The sequence below is a fragment of the Lissotriton helveticus genome, chromosome 10 (genome assembly GCF_964261635.1).
Source record: "Lissotriton helveticus chromosome 10, aLisHel1.1, whole genome shotgun sequence".
Lineage (NCBI taxonomy): Eukaryota > Metazoa > Chordata > Amphibia > Caudata > Salamandridae > Lissotriton > Lissotriton helveticus.
Window position 1 is genome coordinate 135,964,396 of NC_136071.1, and position 19,283 is coordinate 135,983,678.

The 19,283-nt window shown below is 41.6% G+C and overlaps 1 protein-coding gene and 1 long non-coding RNA gene across 2 annotated transcripts in view; one reads left to right on the forward strand and one right to left on the reverse strand.

Moving 5' to 3' along the window:
- The window catches only part of LOC144786027 (uncharacterized), a 235,050-nt gene that overhangs the window by 181,703 nt on the left and 34,064 nt on the right, over positions 1-19,283 (forward strand). The window lies entirely within an intron of this gene.
- Positions 1-19,283, reverse strand: part of LOC144786025 (uncharacterized) — a 302,339-nt gene that overhangs the window by 39,634 nt on the left and 243,422 nt on the right. Inside the window, 1 exon segment of the mRNA XM_078664944.1 lies at positions 5,394-5,553. Coding sequence (XP_078521070.1) covers positions 5,394-5,553 — 160 coding nt within the window.

Here is a 19,283-nt window from a genome sequence, read left to right on the forward strand (position 1 = left end):
GGCATATAATGTTATGGGTGCAAGAGAGGAGCTAAAGAGGCGGTGGAAAGGGAGATGAATGTGGACTGGTAGAGGTACTACGTGATGGAAAATACAATATATCAGAAAATAACCAACATTTTTGAAGACTTACAAAACAGAGAGGTACAGAACATGCATGCTTTTTGGTCTGTAAAGATTCCTGTTGAAATCAGACAGACATTTCCCCGTACCCAACTATTTACCTGAAAATGCATTTATTGTGGGGGGTGTAACACTCCAAACGCCCCCCTGAAACTACTCACTTGCAGGCTCCACAAGGAAAGACTTGAACAGAGAGGTTCATGCATCAGAGACTTGTACGGTATGTCAGGCCTTCTCACTGAGCTTTTACTAACCTGGCTCCTTTTTACCCTGGGTAAGGACTACGAACATGGTTGTATCTGTGGGACACCTTGCCTACTTAACCCCTTCCATGCGGATGACAAAGCCAGCTCGTCATGGGCGTTACCTGCGCTACGCGGATGACGAGCTGGCTTTGTCACAAACCGCGCGATTTTTAAATTTCAGCGCACAGCGGGAAAACCCGCTAGCGGTTAAGCGGAGTTAGTGACCAGAACATCCTTGTGGTGATATGTGGGAAAACAACGTAATGGGAAGGGACGGAGTGGGGGAGCATAGAGATGTATGTTTGAGAATAGTTGAGTTTAGTGATGTTTGGAAACCACCGTTGAACTATTCAGTCACATAATGTAGTAGTGCCAGGAAAACAAAGCAAGAACTCAAAGAGGATGAGCCAATGATCTCTTCGCCAAAGCCGAAATTTACCACTTCTGTATCTTAGTACAATACACTAACTACAAAAATATGCATACATGTTTATGTTTAGTGCACAACTTTCAGCGCTCAGTCGTTTGGCACAAAGAGATTAGTAGTAAAATGTTTAACATAAACTCTTTTTCTTAGTACCTGCTTCATGCTTCATTTAGAATGCTGAACAGAAATGGGTTTAAGGCTGTGAAGGGTAGGATTTAAAACAATATTTCTTAAATTTACCTAACTAAATATAAAAATGATAAAGACACAATTGTGTTTCATCTTTTTGCAGCAGCCAACAGTTTAGCAAGCAATACGGTTCTTACCCACTGCTTATAACAAAGAACGGGGAGCATCTAAAAATAGAATTAAAGGACCAGGAGCAAACTCAACACGCAGATAATTATATTTTAAAATGTGTAATTCCCATTTACATGTCATTGTAACTAAGCTTTTTGTAATTACTGATCTATTAAATGGTTTGCTAAACATATTGATAAACCTATTTCACCCAAGTATTTAGCATAAGAAATCACATTATGCCTTTTCAGGAGTTTTAATATACACATTTCTCCTTCACTGCATTGCCTAAATAATTCTTATATGCTTACAATGTAGCAACATTTTTCTTTATTTTTTTCCTCTTTGAAAAATTATGGTTACGGTTTTTGGCTTGGTTGTTTTTAGAAGTCATGAATTTCTTGTTTAATAATTAAAGGTGGCAACACATATACACATGTAGTCTTAGCCTATGTTTTCAATAAGTTTAGAACTTTAATGGAATTTCCAAAGACTTTGAAAACCACTCGTGGGAATCTCTTAACTTGCCCAAATTCCCAGACATACTGATACGCATATATATATTAACACACCTGTAAATGTATACATATGAATTTCCATATGTGGAAACTGAACGGAAAAGAGTATTTGCAAAATGTAACTTTTTTGTTCCCCAGAACGAAAATATGTATTGCCATGGAGAAACTTCTTTCCGTAAAGCCCCATAATTTTTGGCTGTCTTATTGCCCCATTCAGTCACCGAATAAAAACGTTGCCCTGCAGATTACAGCACGACAACCCTGGTATATGAAGGGTTGGGTTGAATGGAAGACGTTGTTTTACACATAATCAGTTGCATGAGCGGACTTTTCATGTAGCGCACAGTGCCAGTAGGCTACTGGTCGGGTTTAGTGATAATTCAGCATCATTTATATACATTTGATAGGATTACTCCTGCAAATCCATACATAACTAGGTTTAAGGCTACAAGCGACAGCAGACCTCCATACCAGCATTTGCATTCCCAAAGTGTGTTTATTGTACCGCCTGTCCCTTCAATGGACAAGGACTGAAATAAAAGTAAGCTTGAAGGGAGATCGGGTTAGCCTGATAAGGTCCCATTTTCTTAGGGTGCTGTAGCACCTTCCACACCCCTAGCTCTATTCCTACTGTTTGTTGTGTTAGCAAAGGGAACAAAAAGGTATCCCATTCAAGAAGCTAAGGCTGAAGCAGGCCTTCTGAAATAGGTCTTAGGTCACAAAACACTCACTTTAGGTGACTTTGGCCTCTCCATGTTGACAGAGCATTAGCTGGGAGGACAAGGAATATCCTATTCATTAGCCCTCATGGTTTTTCCTCACATCAGGTCACCAAGCAAATCCTAATCCTGGGACCTGTGGCATCCTTATAAAGTCTTCAAAGATGCTCAGGGCAGAATGGAGTTCAAGGGTGTGTACATTTATAAACAGCTAACTTTTCCTACTCCCTCTCTAAGGAAATGATGAGGAATTTGGGCAGCAAAGTTCTATAAAGCGTGTACTATAAAGGCTAACAGAGAACGTATCTCCAAACCACGAGCAAGTGGCAAACCAGGATTTAGGAGTCAATTTCCAGTTGCCCCCACAAACCCACAGGACTGTGACACTATAATGGTGATCGTGCATGCCCCTCGCTCCTGCACCCCATTAACTGCCATCCCTCTAAAGCCTGAAATAGTGTCATACCAATGGATCTGGGCCACTCTGACCTGCAGGTTGACGGATGATACGGTCAACCCAGGGGAACACCCAAAAGTATGGGACCACCTGTTCTTCTCCTTAGTTGCCCACTACTGCACATTGATCATCCCTAAGGAAACCACTTTCACAGCAGGGTCCAGAGTGTACATCAGCATTACAGCGAGGCTTCCTTCTCTGGAGTCACTGGAGTCACTCTCACTTGAAAGGCATCTATCACTAATTAGAGCATGTATCATTACAGTTTGTTAAACTGCTAATGCGTCATTAGTTAACATTACTTTTTTTATAGAATCCCGTATTACCAAGAGATGATCAGCGTGCTTCACATATGACAAGCTTTTAGGATAAATACGAAATGGTGTAAAGAGATTGACAAATTAACCAAATCCATATCTAAAAAATGGGAGTGCAAGGAAAACCATGGACATGGTCAGTATAGTAGCAAAGGTAGGAGCGGTGGGAAAGGAAGAGAAAAGAAAAGCAGAAGTGAGGAATTGAAAAAGCAGCAACTGAAGAGAGAGATTATAAAAAGAAGAAAAGGTGAGGGCATTACAGTAGGAAATAGAAGTAAGAGACGGGAAGAAGGTAAAGTAATCCGAGAGCAGGGAAATACTGAAAAAAGAACAAAGTAGTAATCAGAAGAGATGGAGCAGGACTAACAAAGTGAAGACAATAGTATGGAGTAAAGGCGGGAAGAAGAGCAAAGTTGTACTCACTAAAGATAAAGGAAGATGCCAGAGAGTGAAGGGAAAAGGAAGCACTGGAGAAGATGGAAGGAAAAAGATGTGAGAAGATGAGTGAGGTAAATCTTTAAGCACATAAAAATGGGAGGGATGTGGAGCCAAAGTAAGGGTAGAGAGGAAAGTTAGGTCGTATGAAGTTGAAAAGAAGGGGCAGCTCCAATCCAATCCACTCCACTCAACAATTGTCTGCTACAGAAAATTTGCTATGCAACTTGCCAAGAAACATTTCTAGAAGTAAGAACATGGAGCAAACAAGCGAAAACTACACACATACACTTTTACAACTAAACGAAGTACACATAAACATGAGCAAATAACATAGTAAGGGTGAATATGGAAAATACAATTAACAGGTGCAAAAAGTTATCTTGAGGAATGCGTGTAAAATCATAAAATAACTAAAACAGGCCTACCAACATATCTTACGGAATCCACAGAAATAAAGAAGCAGGAATAATCCACAAGAATCCCCACATATCCCTACTTGCAATAACATATTTATAACATGGCAACACCTCTTACACAGAAGCATACAAACCTAAAAGAAACTCAGTCCATAACATGGTCTTTGAAATGAACAGATCAGCTTTTGTGCCTTATCATGGCACTGTACAAGTAGCTTTTAGCACACATCCTTTCGTGAGGAGCCACAGGAGACCCATCAGCTAGCATTGCCATATGCTTGCCACAGTTTCTCAACGTATCTAACATAAATGCAGACTTGTTAAGAGGCACACATGAAATGTTATTCCCTCTTCTTATTCTCCAATTTCTTTGGGCAGCCTAGAGAGGCAGTGTGCTGCAAAATCTTTGCATCTGAAGTGCTTGAGCTTACTGCGAAGTTCCTGTAGATGATGCTGCCACTTGGCAATCTATGGATCACTTGCTCTCTCCCATTGCTGATGAGCAAACCAGTCTGGGGCTTGTGGTCTGTCTGCATGATGAACTCACCACCACACCCACAGGGTCTGATTTAAAGTTAGGTGAACTATTTATTCCATCGTAAATGTGAAAGATATTCCATCCACCTTATTGCAAGTCCATTGCATCCTGTTGCACTTGTTAGAAGGTGGTCTAGATATCAGTCACTTTTGTGACAGAGTAACCCTTCCACCAGTCTCTAAATGAGGTCAAAAACGTTTAAAGTACTGGGCTTCTCAGTACACTGATAACGTTGCCTTCTTGGTTTTTGAGTATGTGAACTCTGCCACTGCAGAGCTCTTGATGCAAATGCTATAATTTCTTCATCACCTCTGCGCCTCTTTTGCAATGCATCCGCTCCAAACCCAAAGCTGCTAGCATCAGTCATAATTATGCTCACATTGATGTCTTCACCTAGTTTCCAAGGTGGCATGGAAACAATGCCCTGTTTGATCTACCCAAAGGCTGCATTACACTCTTCACACCAAACACATTTCTAAATTGTCTTAAGTAATTTACGCAACACCGCAGTTTTGCTGCCAAACTGTGGAAGAATCTTGGTGCAGTAATCAGCAAGCCCTAAAAATGATTTTAGTTGGTACTTGTCCTTGGGCAAAGTAGCATGTCCTATGGCACTTGAGATTTCATCTTTAGGTTCAATCACTTTGGCTGAAACATAATGCCTAAGGTGATCCACCCCCTCCTAGGCCAATTTACACTTTCTAGCAATAACCCATTCTCCTTAGGAATATCCAACGCTTTTCTCACCCTATCTGTCCACTTTCCTCACATGAAAACGTATGCCAGGAATGTAAGGAGGCTTGAGGAAGAGCAAGCAGAAAAACCCTCTAGAAAGAGCAGTATACTTACCTCAACAAAAGGAAGCAATAAAGGATTCTTACATGAAACTACTTACCATTACGAAATTCAATTTCAGAGCTGTAGTCACTCCAAATGCCTTCGTAGTATCCTTGGGGTTTTGCTCGAATTTTAGCAACATAGTAACCGCCCAGTGTTAGCTGACTTCTACTTATTTCAAATCGCGATTCCATTCGGTCATGGAGAACAATGTATTTCTAAAAATTGAAAAAAGATTGTTTATGAGATGTTTAATTTCTTCATGCACCATCTTACCTGTGCCATGTTTACAGATACAGGTACTTTTCAGCATGCCAACTGCGCACAAATCAGAATGACAGCATTACCACACACAGAAATGTAGCCACTACACAATTTTGAGCAGGTAAAAGCTAGAGTTCAGTGTGTGAAAAAAAAACCTGCATTCTGTGATTTTACCCACCTCGGTCAGGGAGAAAACGTGGGATTACCACATAATCCGCCATGTGGAGCTGCAGAACTCAGCGTAACATGGGAACGCCGAACCCACAAAATACCGGAGCCTATAATATCTGTATCTGAGCAGGTGTGGCACTATCACACCAAAAATGCCACCCTATCTTCTGTAACCCATTTCAAGTTTTCTCACATCAGTTCAGTGAAGTATTAGTATCATATGGCATTCTGAAGTTTCAGGATTTACTTTCAATTAAATCAACACATGGCAAGCACATCAGTGTAGCTTTCATTCACATCATAACTATATGTTTCTGCTTCTTCAGTCAAACTGCTTGCATGATTCCTACAGTACAGCAAAAAGTAGATCAAAAGACCAATGAACCAATGTAACACTTCTTTCCTTAACCTCATCTATGCTCATGATGAGCTCAGCTCGTCATGAGGCAGAGTGCAGCTGCTCGTCACGGCCGTTGGAACGTTGCACGCGGGGATAATTACCCCGCTGTGCTGAACGTTCTAAAAACGGGTGTGGTTGTGACGAGCTTGTCATGAGTGCAGCTGCACTGTGCCTCATGACGAGCCTAGCTCATCACAAGCACAGGAGCGCCGCGCGCGGCCACCCTCCCCCGCACAAACACCCCTCAGCGAAGGGGTTAAGGATTATTACATTTTTTACAATATATTTGGTATTTAAAATAAAATTCGAGCAGTGTTATACTGCTTCCCCACACAGTTACTGTGGTCTTGTTATTTCACTAGAAATTGTAGTTTAAATCACTAATAACTTTGGTGCAGTTTGAAAAACCTGCCCGAAAATCTCTGAAGCAAACATATACACTCCTCAGTTGAGTCTACTACCTTCTAAAACAATGTTTTGTAGCCGTTTGACTGCTGTGGACTCCACTTAATCATTACTTGAACCTGGGACCCCTGCTGAATCATTACTGGAAACCAGAGACCCCTACTGGGTCATTAATGGAAGCCGGGGACCCTGGCCAAAAAATGTTCGATAATAAGAACCGTCAAACAATACACAAAAAAATACAGAAACAAACATTTATCACACTAATACACAAATGATGGAATATTTTATTTAATTCACAAACACATATAAAAAAATATTCTAATTTTAATGGGAAGGTTGGAACTTGTCTAAATTGTATTAAGGCCACTCTATGTCTACACTATATTCTGTTTAATGCATTTGCACTGCTCCCACGAATCACTCCAAGGAGACTTCCTTTAAGCCACCAATTTCAAATTCCTAGACATTACAGAACATTTACAAAATATACATTTTACATTTGCTTCTTTATTTATATACACTTTATTAATCTGCTATTATTATTTAATATTCTAAGCAGTCGTGGACCCCCTTAGTAGACTTTGCGAAGACCCAGGGGTCCCTGGGCCACAGGTTAAGAACCAGTGTTCTAAAATCTTGGAAGGGTGAAAGAGAGCTATAGGGAAAAGTCCCTAAAGTTCCACTTCCTATTAGACTCTTTGCCTTCCGCTACAGAAGGTACTGGACAGAATTGCAGCAGACCGTCCACTGTATTAGGAGTACATGACAGGATAGCGATCACATTTTGATGGAGTATTCTGTCTACCAAATTCTAATTAAGGCCTTTAGTTTGAATAAACTGTTCCAAATTTGCACATTTGTGGCTTGGAGGGAATCTGCTCTGGATTTTATGATGAAGTGAAAACATTTAAAAATGCAACATTTGTGCGTATTTGGAGCGTTAAATTCACAAACCTATTTTGAATGAAGAATCACTGCCCGAGACACATTTTCTCCTGTCTGTCATCTTTCGGGACCAGACATATCTTTCGCCAAATCCAAAGAGGATTTCAGCTTCAACAACCACTCTAAGGTTCACAGTCTGGTTCACCTGGATCACAAACCTCATTCTAGAAATAAAATCCTACGGCCAATGCATGACATCCACCTTACAGGAGGGTTGGAATTCTTTTTCTATGAAAAATGCTATATGACCCCCAAGGCTGATAAAAAGCAAATTCCATATTATAATCTAGCCCACCAAATAATGGCATTCCAATCGCTATGTTCAAAGGGCATACTCATAGTACAGATAGGGGTAAGCCCCAATAACCCCACATCACATGGGCTAAATATAGCATGAACAGAAAGTATTAGTATTAAGGGAAAAGATTCATGTAAACAAATTTCCAAAATGATTACCCTAATTAATCAATGGCACTTTGGCATAATTTCAGCACGTTTATTTAGAATACATCAATCAGGGTTATATTCGACACCCCCCACATAAATAATGCGTAGGTTCAACTTGATGTCAAACACAACAACTATACACATGACCATCTATAAGGTTACATGTACAAACAATTTAACACAACTGCTTTAGATACATATAAATCATGTGCCACAAAATGCTTTTACTACTCTCAGTCTTCCTATTAATTAATCAGAGGTGGCTCCGCCGTTGAGTGTGAACTGTGTGAAAACTCAACGGCACAGCCACCAAAATGGAAAAGCTAAATGATGTGCTAGAGAAGGTCAATATGCAAATTCCATTCAAACCAATAATACAACCGCAATACTGCTAGTGGCCACACCGTGAAACAACAAGTCGGGAGTAGTAGTAGGACCACAATAAAATAACTGGTAGGGATAAACAGTGATACAGTTTTGCCTTTGTGAAGCACCTCTTTGCTGACCTCTGAAGTGATAAAGCAATGACTAGTGTCAGTTTTGCAGCCACCTTTGCTGGCCAGTAGTGCGTATGGGCTACTCTTTCAATAATAAGAAATAAACTTTAACTGCATGGCAAGCATTCTTGCTGGGGAATTATTCATGTTGCCATTATACAGATGCAGCATTAAAGAAACATCAGTGCTACAATTGTGTCACCTTGTTAGCTTGCTGTGAACATCTTGGATAAACCAACACATGTAGCAAACAATTATATTTCCAAAACTTTCATCAGGCCCAACCGAGGTGCTAGTCTCTTCAATAATTTTCGAGTAGCACAGGAGGGGGTCCAGCGTGTACAAATGTACAAAGTACAAGTATACAACATAACTTATATACAGTCAAGGATCCCACATGATCTAGAAGTCCCACTTTTCATGTGTCAGTCAATAAAAAAGGTATCCGAGATTGAAGTCAGTGTGTGCTATGTACTTTACAAAGTCCATCAATCAAATTGCAAAGGTATGCAAACTTAAATTTTTATAAAGGAAAATTTTCAGCATTTTCAAAGAACCCCTAACACCACCATATAACTAGAATATAAATAACCAAACATCACAACACATGCCTTCTTTTACTGGGCATCGACATCTCACCTACATAGGTTGTTGTGTTGTACTAATGCTCAGGCCAACTTTCTCCATGTCATGGAACAATATATCTTTCAAACTTCAACTCCAAACCACTATGTCTTTGAATTTAAAGTTTAATATTGGGTGCTGCCCTTTTTCATGCAGTGCCAATTTAAGCAGATGGTCAAACACGAAGAAAACTCTAACTCCCTTTGGATAAAACCATTTCATACATTAATGAACCAGGGACTAAAACTATGGCTTTTTGGTTTGACCACTCAAAATATAGTAATTAGACCACATTCCAGTACTTTGAAGAGAAACTTCTAATCTTTTCTACGGACATGAATTTAATTTCCCTTTACAATGTTATTCCATGAATTACTCTGGGTCCGCAGAAACCTCATCCGATTAACTTGTGCATGGTTTGTCATAATATTTGCAACTACTTTCACCCATTTATTTATTTATTTATTTATTTATTTAAAGTATTTATAAAGCGCGACTAACACCTTGCAGGTTTCCTGGCGCTGGAGAGTACTCTTTAGCTGAGGAGGCTGAGAACGAGTAGCAAACTATTAGAATTTAGGGAAACAGCCAGGTTTTAATACGTTTCCGAAAGGGGAGGAGTTGTGAAGTTTGGCGGATGTCAAGTGGCATACTGTTCCACAGTTTTGCTGCTGCGACTCTGAAGGATCTGCCCCCAGTCCTGACTTTATTAAATCTAGGAACTGTTACCAAACAGGCTGAGGCGGATCGAAGCTTTCTGTTGGGGGTGTACCATGAAAACAATGCTTGCAAAGGTCTGGGCCCGACTCCGTGCAGAGCCTTGAAGACGAGGCAAAGGGCTTTGAAAGCCACTCGCTGCCTTAGAGGGAGCCAGTGTAGCTCGGCTAAGGCCGCTGTGGCGGAGGACCTCCTGGTCCAGCCAAGAGCTAGCTTGGCGGCGGCCGACTGAATTCTTTGGAGTCGATCCAGCAGCACAGCTGGGGACTCGAGTAACCGTGCGTTGCAGTAGTCAAGGCGACTAAGGATAGTGCACCTGACTATGGATCCCCTTCTGCGTGTTCTTCTGTTCCCTCAAGTGATGTTCACAAATACTTCTAATACTATCAATTTCTATCTTGAACCTAACTTAGGGGTCGATTATATTGGCGGTGAATCCGCATCCTTCGGGCCGGTGGAAGCGGATTCACCGCCGCGGACATTGCAAACACCCACCGCGACATTAGGATGCCGGTGGGATCATCAGCGGACGGCAAGTCCGTCCGCCGCTGATCCGCGGTGTATGCACGCAAATACGGTGGCGGTGTCTGCAAGACACCGCCAGCCATATTAGGTTGCAGGCGGAAACATGCCAGCGTGGCGGTCACATCCTAATTGCTACGGAGGGACCGCCGCTGTCCCTGCGGTCGGTCCCTCCACCTCGGGGTAGCGGACGGACGCAAGTCCGTCCGCCATCCTAATCGACCACCTAATGTTGTGTTACTTCTGTGTTCATATAGCATATATAAGCTCATGTCTACATGAACAAAGGAACCTCCATAACAAAAGGAGTTTTACACCACCCTATAAAAACCACTTTGGCATCCACATTCAGTTGTGCCCAAAATCTATATTTGACTCTGCTACATTCTGATTAGCCGGAGAAGTCAAATTTAAACTTCAGTAGATAATGCTCACCTCCAATAGCTTTAAATCAAAATGCTGGGCTACACACAAACAGTTGTGGACTACCCTCTGCCAAATATCAACTACTGACCTACTACTGACTAACCCATCTTATGGGCAAGTGCAAGAGCCATTTCTCTGTCTCTGCCCCTAAACTGTGGAATCAAATAAGTCTCAAATATTAGGGGTCCTTAGTCATTCATTCAAATTCCTTTATTCGTTTTTTAGAAAAACAAAAACCATAAAAGTTCATTATTAAAACAAACAGTTAAAATATCGCAACAATTTCATTTTTTGAATATAATGAAATAGGTTAAAACAAGGTTAATATTAGTCAATGACTATGCATACCAGCCAAAAGTGCAAAGGTGCAAGCTCAGAGTAGAAAAACATAAGAAATGTATCAAATTGATCGGAGGCAAGATGGCGCCCGCACGGATGGACGTGCTGGACGTGTGAGCTGATCTCTCTCCCTGACCCACAGGTTTATGGCGTGGAGTAGCCGTTGGTGATTTAAGATAGACCGTGAAAAACAGGGGCGCAAGGACATAAACCGAATACGGAAAAGAAACGTGTGCAGCCCTTTTTAACCTTGTGGAGAGTATTGCAACCGCGACGGAGAAGAGAACGCCGACGCTGATGCTGAAGGTGCTCACAGCGCTGACGAGACTCCGCCGAGCCTGGTGGGCGGTAACTCTCACAGGTGCTGCTGCTTGGCTCCGCTACGAACGCTGTGAACGCCGCCTTACTGGAGGCTGTGTGGAAAAAGGAGCTGCAAGAGTTTGACGTTGTGGCCCCGAAAGGTACACGGAAAAAACGAGATCCTGAGGCTAATACCAATTTGACTACATGTGGAGGTGAGAAAGCCTTAAGTGGGGCTGTGGCATAAAAAACTGGGGTAGGGGTCATTTCTGAAACTTCTGGTGCAGCTAAACAAACGATCTCCACCCTGTTGTTGGCGGCAGAGGAAAAAAAACGAAAGGAAGCGGCGCGTAGCCCACAGTCAGCATCACAATCAAAGAATTGTACAGGAGAATCTATTACGCTGGTACTAAAAGAAGTGATGCTGAATGATAAATCGTTAGAGCAAGTATCAATTATGGTGCCACAAAACGCTAACACACCACTCGGCATCTCATCTGTAAATGAAAGCGTTGATGATACTATGACAGACGGGGAGCCTAGCTCTGGATCATTAGAGGGAAATGGTATAGAACCTCTTGAAGGCTCGACTATGGCAGAGAAAGGCTTGGCTGTAAGGGTGGATACAGCTGTAGCTAACGAGGCAGAATCTATGGTTTTTTATTCAGTGTCAGAAAACTCAGCCTCTTCATGTGAAGATTTGGCCACACAGTACTCTAAGCAAATGCGTATGGTGGAAGTTGAAAGTGAGGCTGATGATGACGAAGCCGATGAATATACAGAAGAAAGCCCCATCACTGTGAGGGGTGAAGGGGATGCGTCTATGACAGAGGGCACTGTTGGAGGGTATCAAGAACATCAGACGGATAACATTACTTTAGCCACGATTTATCAGACAATTCTAAGCCATATGGACAAAACTGATCAGGAAAGTCATAAAATTCAAAACTCTTGTCGGAAGCTTCAAAGTTCTATTCGGAGATTAGCAAAGTCACAGTCTGAGTTTGGGGGAAGGTTTACTGAGGTTGAAGCACGAGTATCTACTATTGAAGATGAATTGGTCAAACAGAAAGCGGCCACTGAAACTTTAAGTGCCAATAAAGAGGTCTTATTATGGAAAATGGCCGATTTTGAAAACCGCGCTCGGCGCAACAATCTCAGACTTATGCAAATCCCGGAAGGTAAAGAAGGGCAGGATTCACGCAAGTTTATAGTTGAACTGTTCCAGAAGGCATTTCCGGATCTGAATAACTGGGATTGGGAGCGAGAGATCGAGCGCGCCCATAGATATCCTTTTAATATTCAACTTCGACCTGGACAAAATGCCATTAAACCTAGACCTTTTCTTGTGGCTTTTAACAATTTCCGTGCCAGAGAAGACATATATACGCACACCAGACCAAATAGTAAAAGCATGGGTGAAGGGTTTACTTTTTTTGCAACACCAGACTATAGTAAATATACAATGGACACCCGTTGGCAGCTACGGCAGTTGGTGAATCAATTTCAAACAAAGGGTGCACAAGCCTATATTAAGAACCCGGCAAAACTTAAAGTGATTTATAAGGAGAATACTACGTTTTTCACTAATGTTGCAGCCGCAAAGGAATATCTGCATTTTTTAAAGGATTCTTAGATATTCAGATTTACCATATTGAATTAAAGTGATTGGATTAATGTGATCATCTATTAATATGAAAAGTAGCTAAATGAATGATATCCATGTATGAGTTTTAGGTATCAGTTATTGACTTAGACAACAGCCTTACAGTTTGTACGACGTATAATATAGAATGGCTGCGGAATTTATTTATTTGTTTTCTCAGTTTTTCAAAGGAATGGTTCTGCATCTAGGAGATGTATTGTTTATTTTTCGGTCTTTGATAGTTAGAACTGGAAGGTATGGATATGATGATAAAAAAAAATCAGCAGTTTGTATATAAGATAAAAGCTGAATGGAAAGAAACCTGTGGGGTGATGACAGGGGGGGTGGAAAGCTCATTACCATCACCAGGACCATGAGTCCGAAAGCCTCGGTAACGGAGGGGGGGAGGGGGGAGGGTGACCGGGGGTCAGGGGGTTGTTGGTGGAGGGTGGCACTGGGGTTAAAGGGGGAAAAAATCCACGTTGGGGTCAAATGACTGTATAGAATTGATAAAAAGACACCGATTTATTATTACAGTACTAGCCGGGAATAGGATGGGATTTACTAAAGCAATAATAAATCTAATAAGTGGAGAAGGCAAAGATGGTGGGAAAGTACTGTGATGGCTAGGAATATCAAAATTTGTTCTTTTAATGTTTCGGGTCTCAACAATATAAATAAAAGGAAGAGGATTGCTTCTGAAATTCGTTTTTTGAAACCCTGACATCTTGTGTTTACAGGAGACCCATCTCCCTTGGGAGAAAAGGGGCAGAGCTGCTGATTTAGGGTACACAGTGTTAGCAGCATCTCAGCAAAAAGTTTGACCAGAGGGGTAATGATCTTGATTAGACCGCGTTTAGGCACGCTTGTACGCAGTTTGACAGATAGGTGGGGTAGATGGGTGATTGTGACATTAAATATAGGAGGCACACACATAACGTTATGTTCAATTTATGGATCTAATTTGGATGAGGGGGACGTATTGGAGTATTTAGATTCTGAGCTGGCTAATTGGAGCTCTCCCTTGGTTGTGTGTGGGGACCTGAACATTAACTTGCCGGCTGGGGAGTTAGAGGCTGGAGCAGAGAATTATAAGGGGCGAAAACCACGTGTTTTTAAAGCATTATACAATCGAGTTAAGGATTACGCGCTAGTTGACATCTGGAGCAAAAATTATCCACCATTACCAGGGTATACTTATTATTCCTCACCACATAGGAAGTTTGTCCGCTTGGATTATTTTTTTACTTCAACTAGTATTCAATCCAATACAAAGATTCAGTTATACCCCAGGGTAACATCGGACCACTCCCCACTGATAATTGAGATTGCCCATATCGGAGAAATGAAACAAAGCAGGAGCTTTTCGTTCGACAGGAAGCTTTGCCTGGATGAACAATACAGAGAATACATGGGTAAATGGATTGTAGAATTCATACAGAATAACCGGAACTCCACTAATATTGAGATAATTTGGGATACTTGGAAAGCTTGTTTTAGAGGGGAAGCGGTGAGTTATGGACTTTATCATCAAAAACAGCAACAGGGAACAATTCGGGACTTGTATGTTCAGCTGTGTAAGGCTGAAGAATATTTGATTAAAGAAATAGAGAAGGGGATAATACGACTAAAATCCAGGAGTATGAGGGGTTAATTGCTAAATGCCATGCTAATATCACAGGAGTTTGGTCTGAGGAGATAGCTCGGAAATATTTAATATATAGAAGGTATATCCATGAGTATGGGGAGGCTATAGGAAGGGCACTGGCCCTGAAATTAAAAATGAAGGAGTCTGCTCGCCAAATTGCGAAAATGCAAGATAAAAGTGGCGTTGTGTATGAAGACCCAGAGAAAATATTGGAAATATTATATCAGTTTTATACTGAGTTATATACCCATCAATCTACCCTATCTCCCGGTGTTTTCTTGCATGAGATCATTTTTTCTAAATTAACAGACTTTGAGAAAGAGGCGTTAGTTAGATCAGCCTTTTTCAATGGAAGAACTGGAAAGAGCAGTCAAAAATATTCCGAACGGGAAGGCAGCTGGCCCTGATTTTATTCCAGGGGAGGTGTATAAATGTTCTTTTGAACCTCTAAAAACTCTTATGTTGGAGACCTTTAGAATGGCACAACTGGGGAGAGCTCCACAGTCATGGAATGATGCCTCAATTGTAGTTTTCGCAAAAAAAGGGAAACCCCCAGAACAGCCGCCTCATATCGGCCCATATCCTTACTAAATTGCGATAGCAAGATTTACTCGAAGAAGCTTGCAAACCGCATGTCTAAGGTCATAACACCTTTAGTATCATTGACTCAGCATGGGTTTATCCCAAATAGAGGAACTGTAGCAAATGTTAATAAGGTGATTACCTTGATAGATATAGCTGAAATCGAGAGAAGAGACTTGGCGTTGATATTACTCGACGCTGAGAAAGCGTTTGATCGCGTAGAGTGGACATATTTATGGGCAGTAATGAATAAAATGGGATTTGGTAAAAATTTCCTGAGAGCTATTAAGGTATTGTATAGTTCAATTTCAATTTCAAAGCTTTATTCGATTATTAAAAACAATCACAAAAGCATACAATATAAAAACACACAATACAAACATTACAGTGAGGACAATAACTCAGCAGTGTGAGAATTTAAAAAGTATTAAAACACCAGACTTTTCCTATGCGAAACAGCTTTGAGTAAAAAGGTACCGGTAAAAAAACAGATATCTGTAGAATCAAGTGTAAATAACAATTTCAGGGCTTGGGCTGTAGTATACACAGAGTGTTTTAAAAACACAGGTCTAAGGTAGTAACGGCGAAGGTGCATGTAAACTGGGCAAATAAGCATAAAGTGCAAAGTGCTTTGCCTAGATTGGCCATCACAGGGGCAGGGGGATTGACTATGTAGTTTCATCACTGGGAAGGCCACTAAGTTATGTACAATACCAAGTCTAAACCTCGTAAGAACAAATTGATGTGACTGCTTGGTTATAAATTTAAGGTACATAGGCATGCCCTCATATTAGAATAATAAAATACATGAGTAGACATGGAGCTGCACTTCGCTCTGCGTAAGTCAGATTTAGTCCCAATAAAGACATTTTTGAGTTCCCTTTTGGTACAGTAACAGCACAATGGGGGTCGTTAACTATGTCCAGGTTAAAAACATCACTATAAGAAGAAGAGACATAGTTTAACCAGGGAATCTTGTGGGCTTTGTCCAATTTAAGGCAATCTAGAATAATCTGCCTGGTAAAGTCAGTCTTGTCTTTAGCCCAAATTGACCTCCATACCATTAGAGGTCTCAATCCCATCAAGTCCGTTAGATAATTCATGCACACCTCGCTATGACACAGTTCAATGGATGCCGAGGGGGGTAAACAAAGGAGTCTTTTAAGGAACCCATTCTCGGTGACTTGCAGTTCCCTATGCTGACAGTAGCCCCAGATACCAGAACCATAAAGTGCAATAGATACACACCTATGCCTATAGATATCTAACATGTCTGGTATGCGGCGACTACCAAGCTTGGCTGCGAATCGAAAAACTCCGGAGGAGCTTTTAGCCATCCTACCGTTAACATTTAAAATCTCTTGTGCCCAAGTCCCTTTATTATTAAAAGTAACTCCGAGATAGCAGAATCTGTCCACCACCTCAATTTTATGATTATTAAAATGGAACGGCATTAAAGATTTCATCCGTTTACCACAAGCCATAATAAAAGTCTTGGAGTTATTAACTTTCAGTTTTCGCTCATTAATAAAATTATAAAAGATATTCATTAATTTTTGAAGCCCATTTGGAGTGCGCGAGAGCAATACCGTGTCATCGGCATAAAGCAGGACTGGTACAGAGCGGCCACCAACCTGGGGAGAGTCTGCCTGTACCATCTTCAGTTCAGATTCTATAGAATTAATGAAGAGGGAGAATAGCAGGGGGGCCAGCACACAGCCCAGCCTTATGCCTGATTTAACCTTAATTTTCTCTGTACATTCACCTGCCCGGCCAAAACGGATCTGGGCTGATAACTTATTGTAAAGTCTGGCCAGGAAGTGAATAATTGCTGGGGGAGCACCCATACCCAATAATGTGGACCATAACAAGTTATGGTCCACAAGGTCAAAGGCACTCGAAAGATCAGCGAAACAGAGAAATAAAGAGCCCTGTTTCGCTCTCGTGTACTTTCCAATAAGAAGGTCAAGATTAATGCACTGCTCTGTTGTCCCCAGTCCTTTGCGGAAGCCATATTGGAATTCAGCCAGAATTTTATTTTCCTCTGCCCATTCCTCCAGCCTCATCAGGAGAACCCTACTCATGATCTTCAGGGAGGAGTCAAGAAGGGAGATAGGGCGGTAGTTCTTAGCCTCTCCTCTATCTCCCTTCTTGTAGATAGGTAGAATTATAGATTCACTCCAGGTAGGTGGTGTACTCTCCAAAACTGAAGCATTAAACACCTGCGTCAGGAGTGGGCTCCAAAGAGTCGGGTTGGATTTATACAGGTCAACCGGGACCCCATCGGGTCCCGGTGCCTTTCCCCCTTTACTCCGACTTATGGAAATAACAACCTCTGGTAGGGTAATATCCAAGGGAACCCTGTTTTCAGACATCGGGATAGGGGAACTGACAAAGTCCTCCCTGGGCGGGTTAAAAATTCCAGAAAAGTGGGCAACCCAATTTGCTTCACTAACCTGGGCTGACAGTAAAGGGACCTCTTCATTAGCAAGAAAGGGACTGTTGACCGTAGACCAAAAAAGCCTACTGTCACGTAATACCGATGCTTGATTCAAGGCATCCCAGGCTAGCTCCCTAAGCTCTTGCTTCCTACGTACAAGATTGTTTTTGTAGGTAAGTCTAAGGGATTTAATAGCCTCCCTGTCTCTGGGATGTTTAGTTAAAGCCTGCTTGAGTTCCCGCAGGGATCTGGTACACATGCTATCAAACCAACCCACATTTTGCTTCTTAATTCGGGCTTTAGTAATAGTAAGACACCTTTTTATAGCAATGCCGAGTTCCACAAAATTAGCTATGATACACCCACAAAAGGCCTCAGAATCTAAGCATATGTAAATTTCGGCAAACCCAGCTTCTAGGATTTTAGCTTGCAACTTCTCAGAGTTGTCCAAGCACCACTTTATACGGATACCATTCCGTCTACAGGGGGTGACATCTTCAATTAACAGGTGATGACTAATATCTGGTGACCCCCAAGCAGAAATGGACATGGTAATAGCATTGTGGTCGCTACTTCCAAGGTCGACGACAATGGGGACCGTACAAAAGGGAACAAGGTGCGTAGAGGCCAATAGGTGGTCAATAACAGAAGCCGAATTTAGTCCTACAAAAGTTGGAGCAGGTTTGCCATCAGCATCTACAGCCGGGGGATGAATCATAAGGGCCATACTTAACATAAGGGAATTAAGAGAATCACCATAAGGTGAGTGAACAAAATGTGACCGATTTTCCCCATTGTCCCCGTCGTATCCACAAATTCTAGTAAATGAATGGGGACAGGTACGTAGGTTGAAATCCCCACCCCATATGATATCAATTGGTTTGTGAATATCTCTTCGGATGTTGCTCAAGGCGGAACCCAACTCCTCCACCACCGAAGTATTAGAAGCATCAAACAAGTTATTATAGTGATTAATCACCATTATTACATGGCCCTTTACATGTTCTAATATTAAGATTTGGGAGTGGTGACCCACAGGTTGGTGTGACTTCATACAGACTGGGAGGTTCACAGACAATAAAATCACTAACCCCCCTTTAGCCCTACCCATACCTGACCTTAGTGCCAAATTGTTATATGACACAAACCCATCCAGGTTAATGTCAGTAGTTGCCCAGGTCTCTTGCAAACATATTGTATAGTTCACCTAACGCGAGAGTGGTAGCTATGGGCCGAAAGTCGGAAAGGATAGTCATCACAAGAGGTACACGCCAGGGATGTCCCTGCTCTCCACTTCTCTTCGCGTTATTTATTAATCCATTCATAATTAAACTGCTAGAGTCACCACATATTAAACCATTCTACGCTTCAAACATACCTCACTCAGTATTCGCATATGCGGATGAGATAGCCATTATTACCACTGATCCTGGGCAGGCAATGAAAGAGATTGAACGCCTGGCCATTGATTTTGGAAATAGCTCAGGTTATAAGTTAAATGCTGCAAAAACGCAGGTGCTTTGCTCAGACAGCGTTCAATTTAATGATCATAGGGTTACTCCGGAAGTGACAT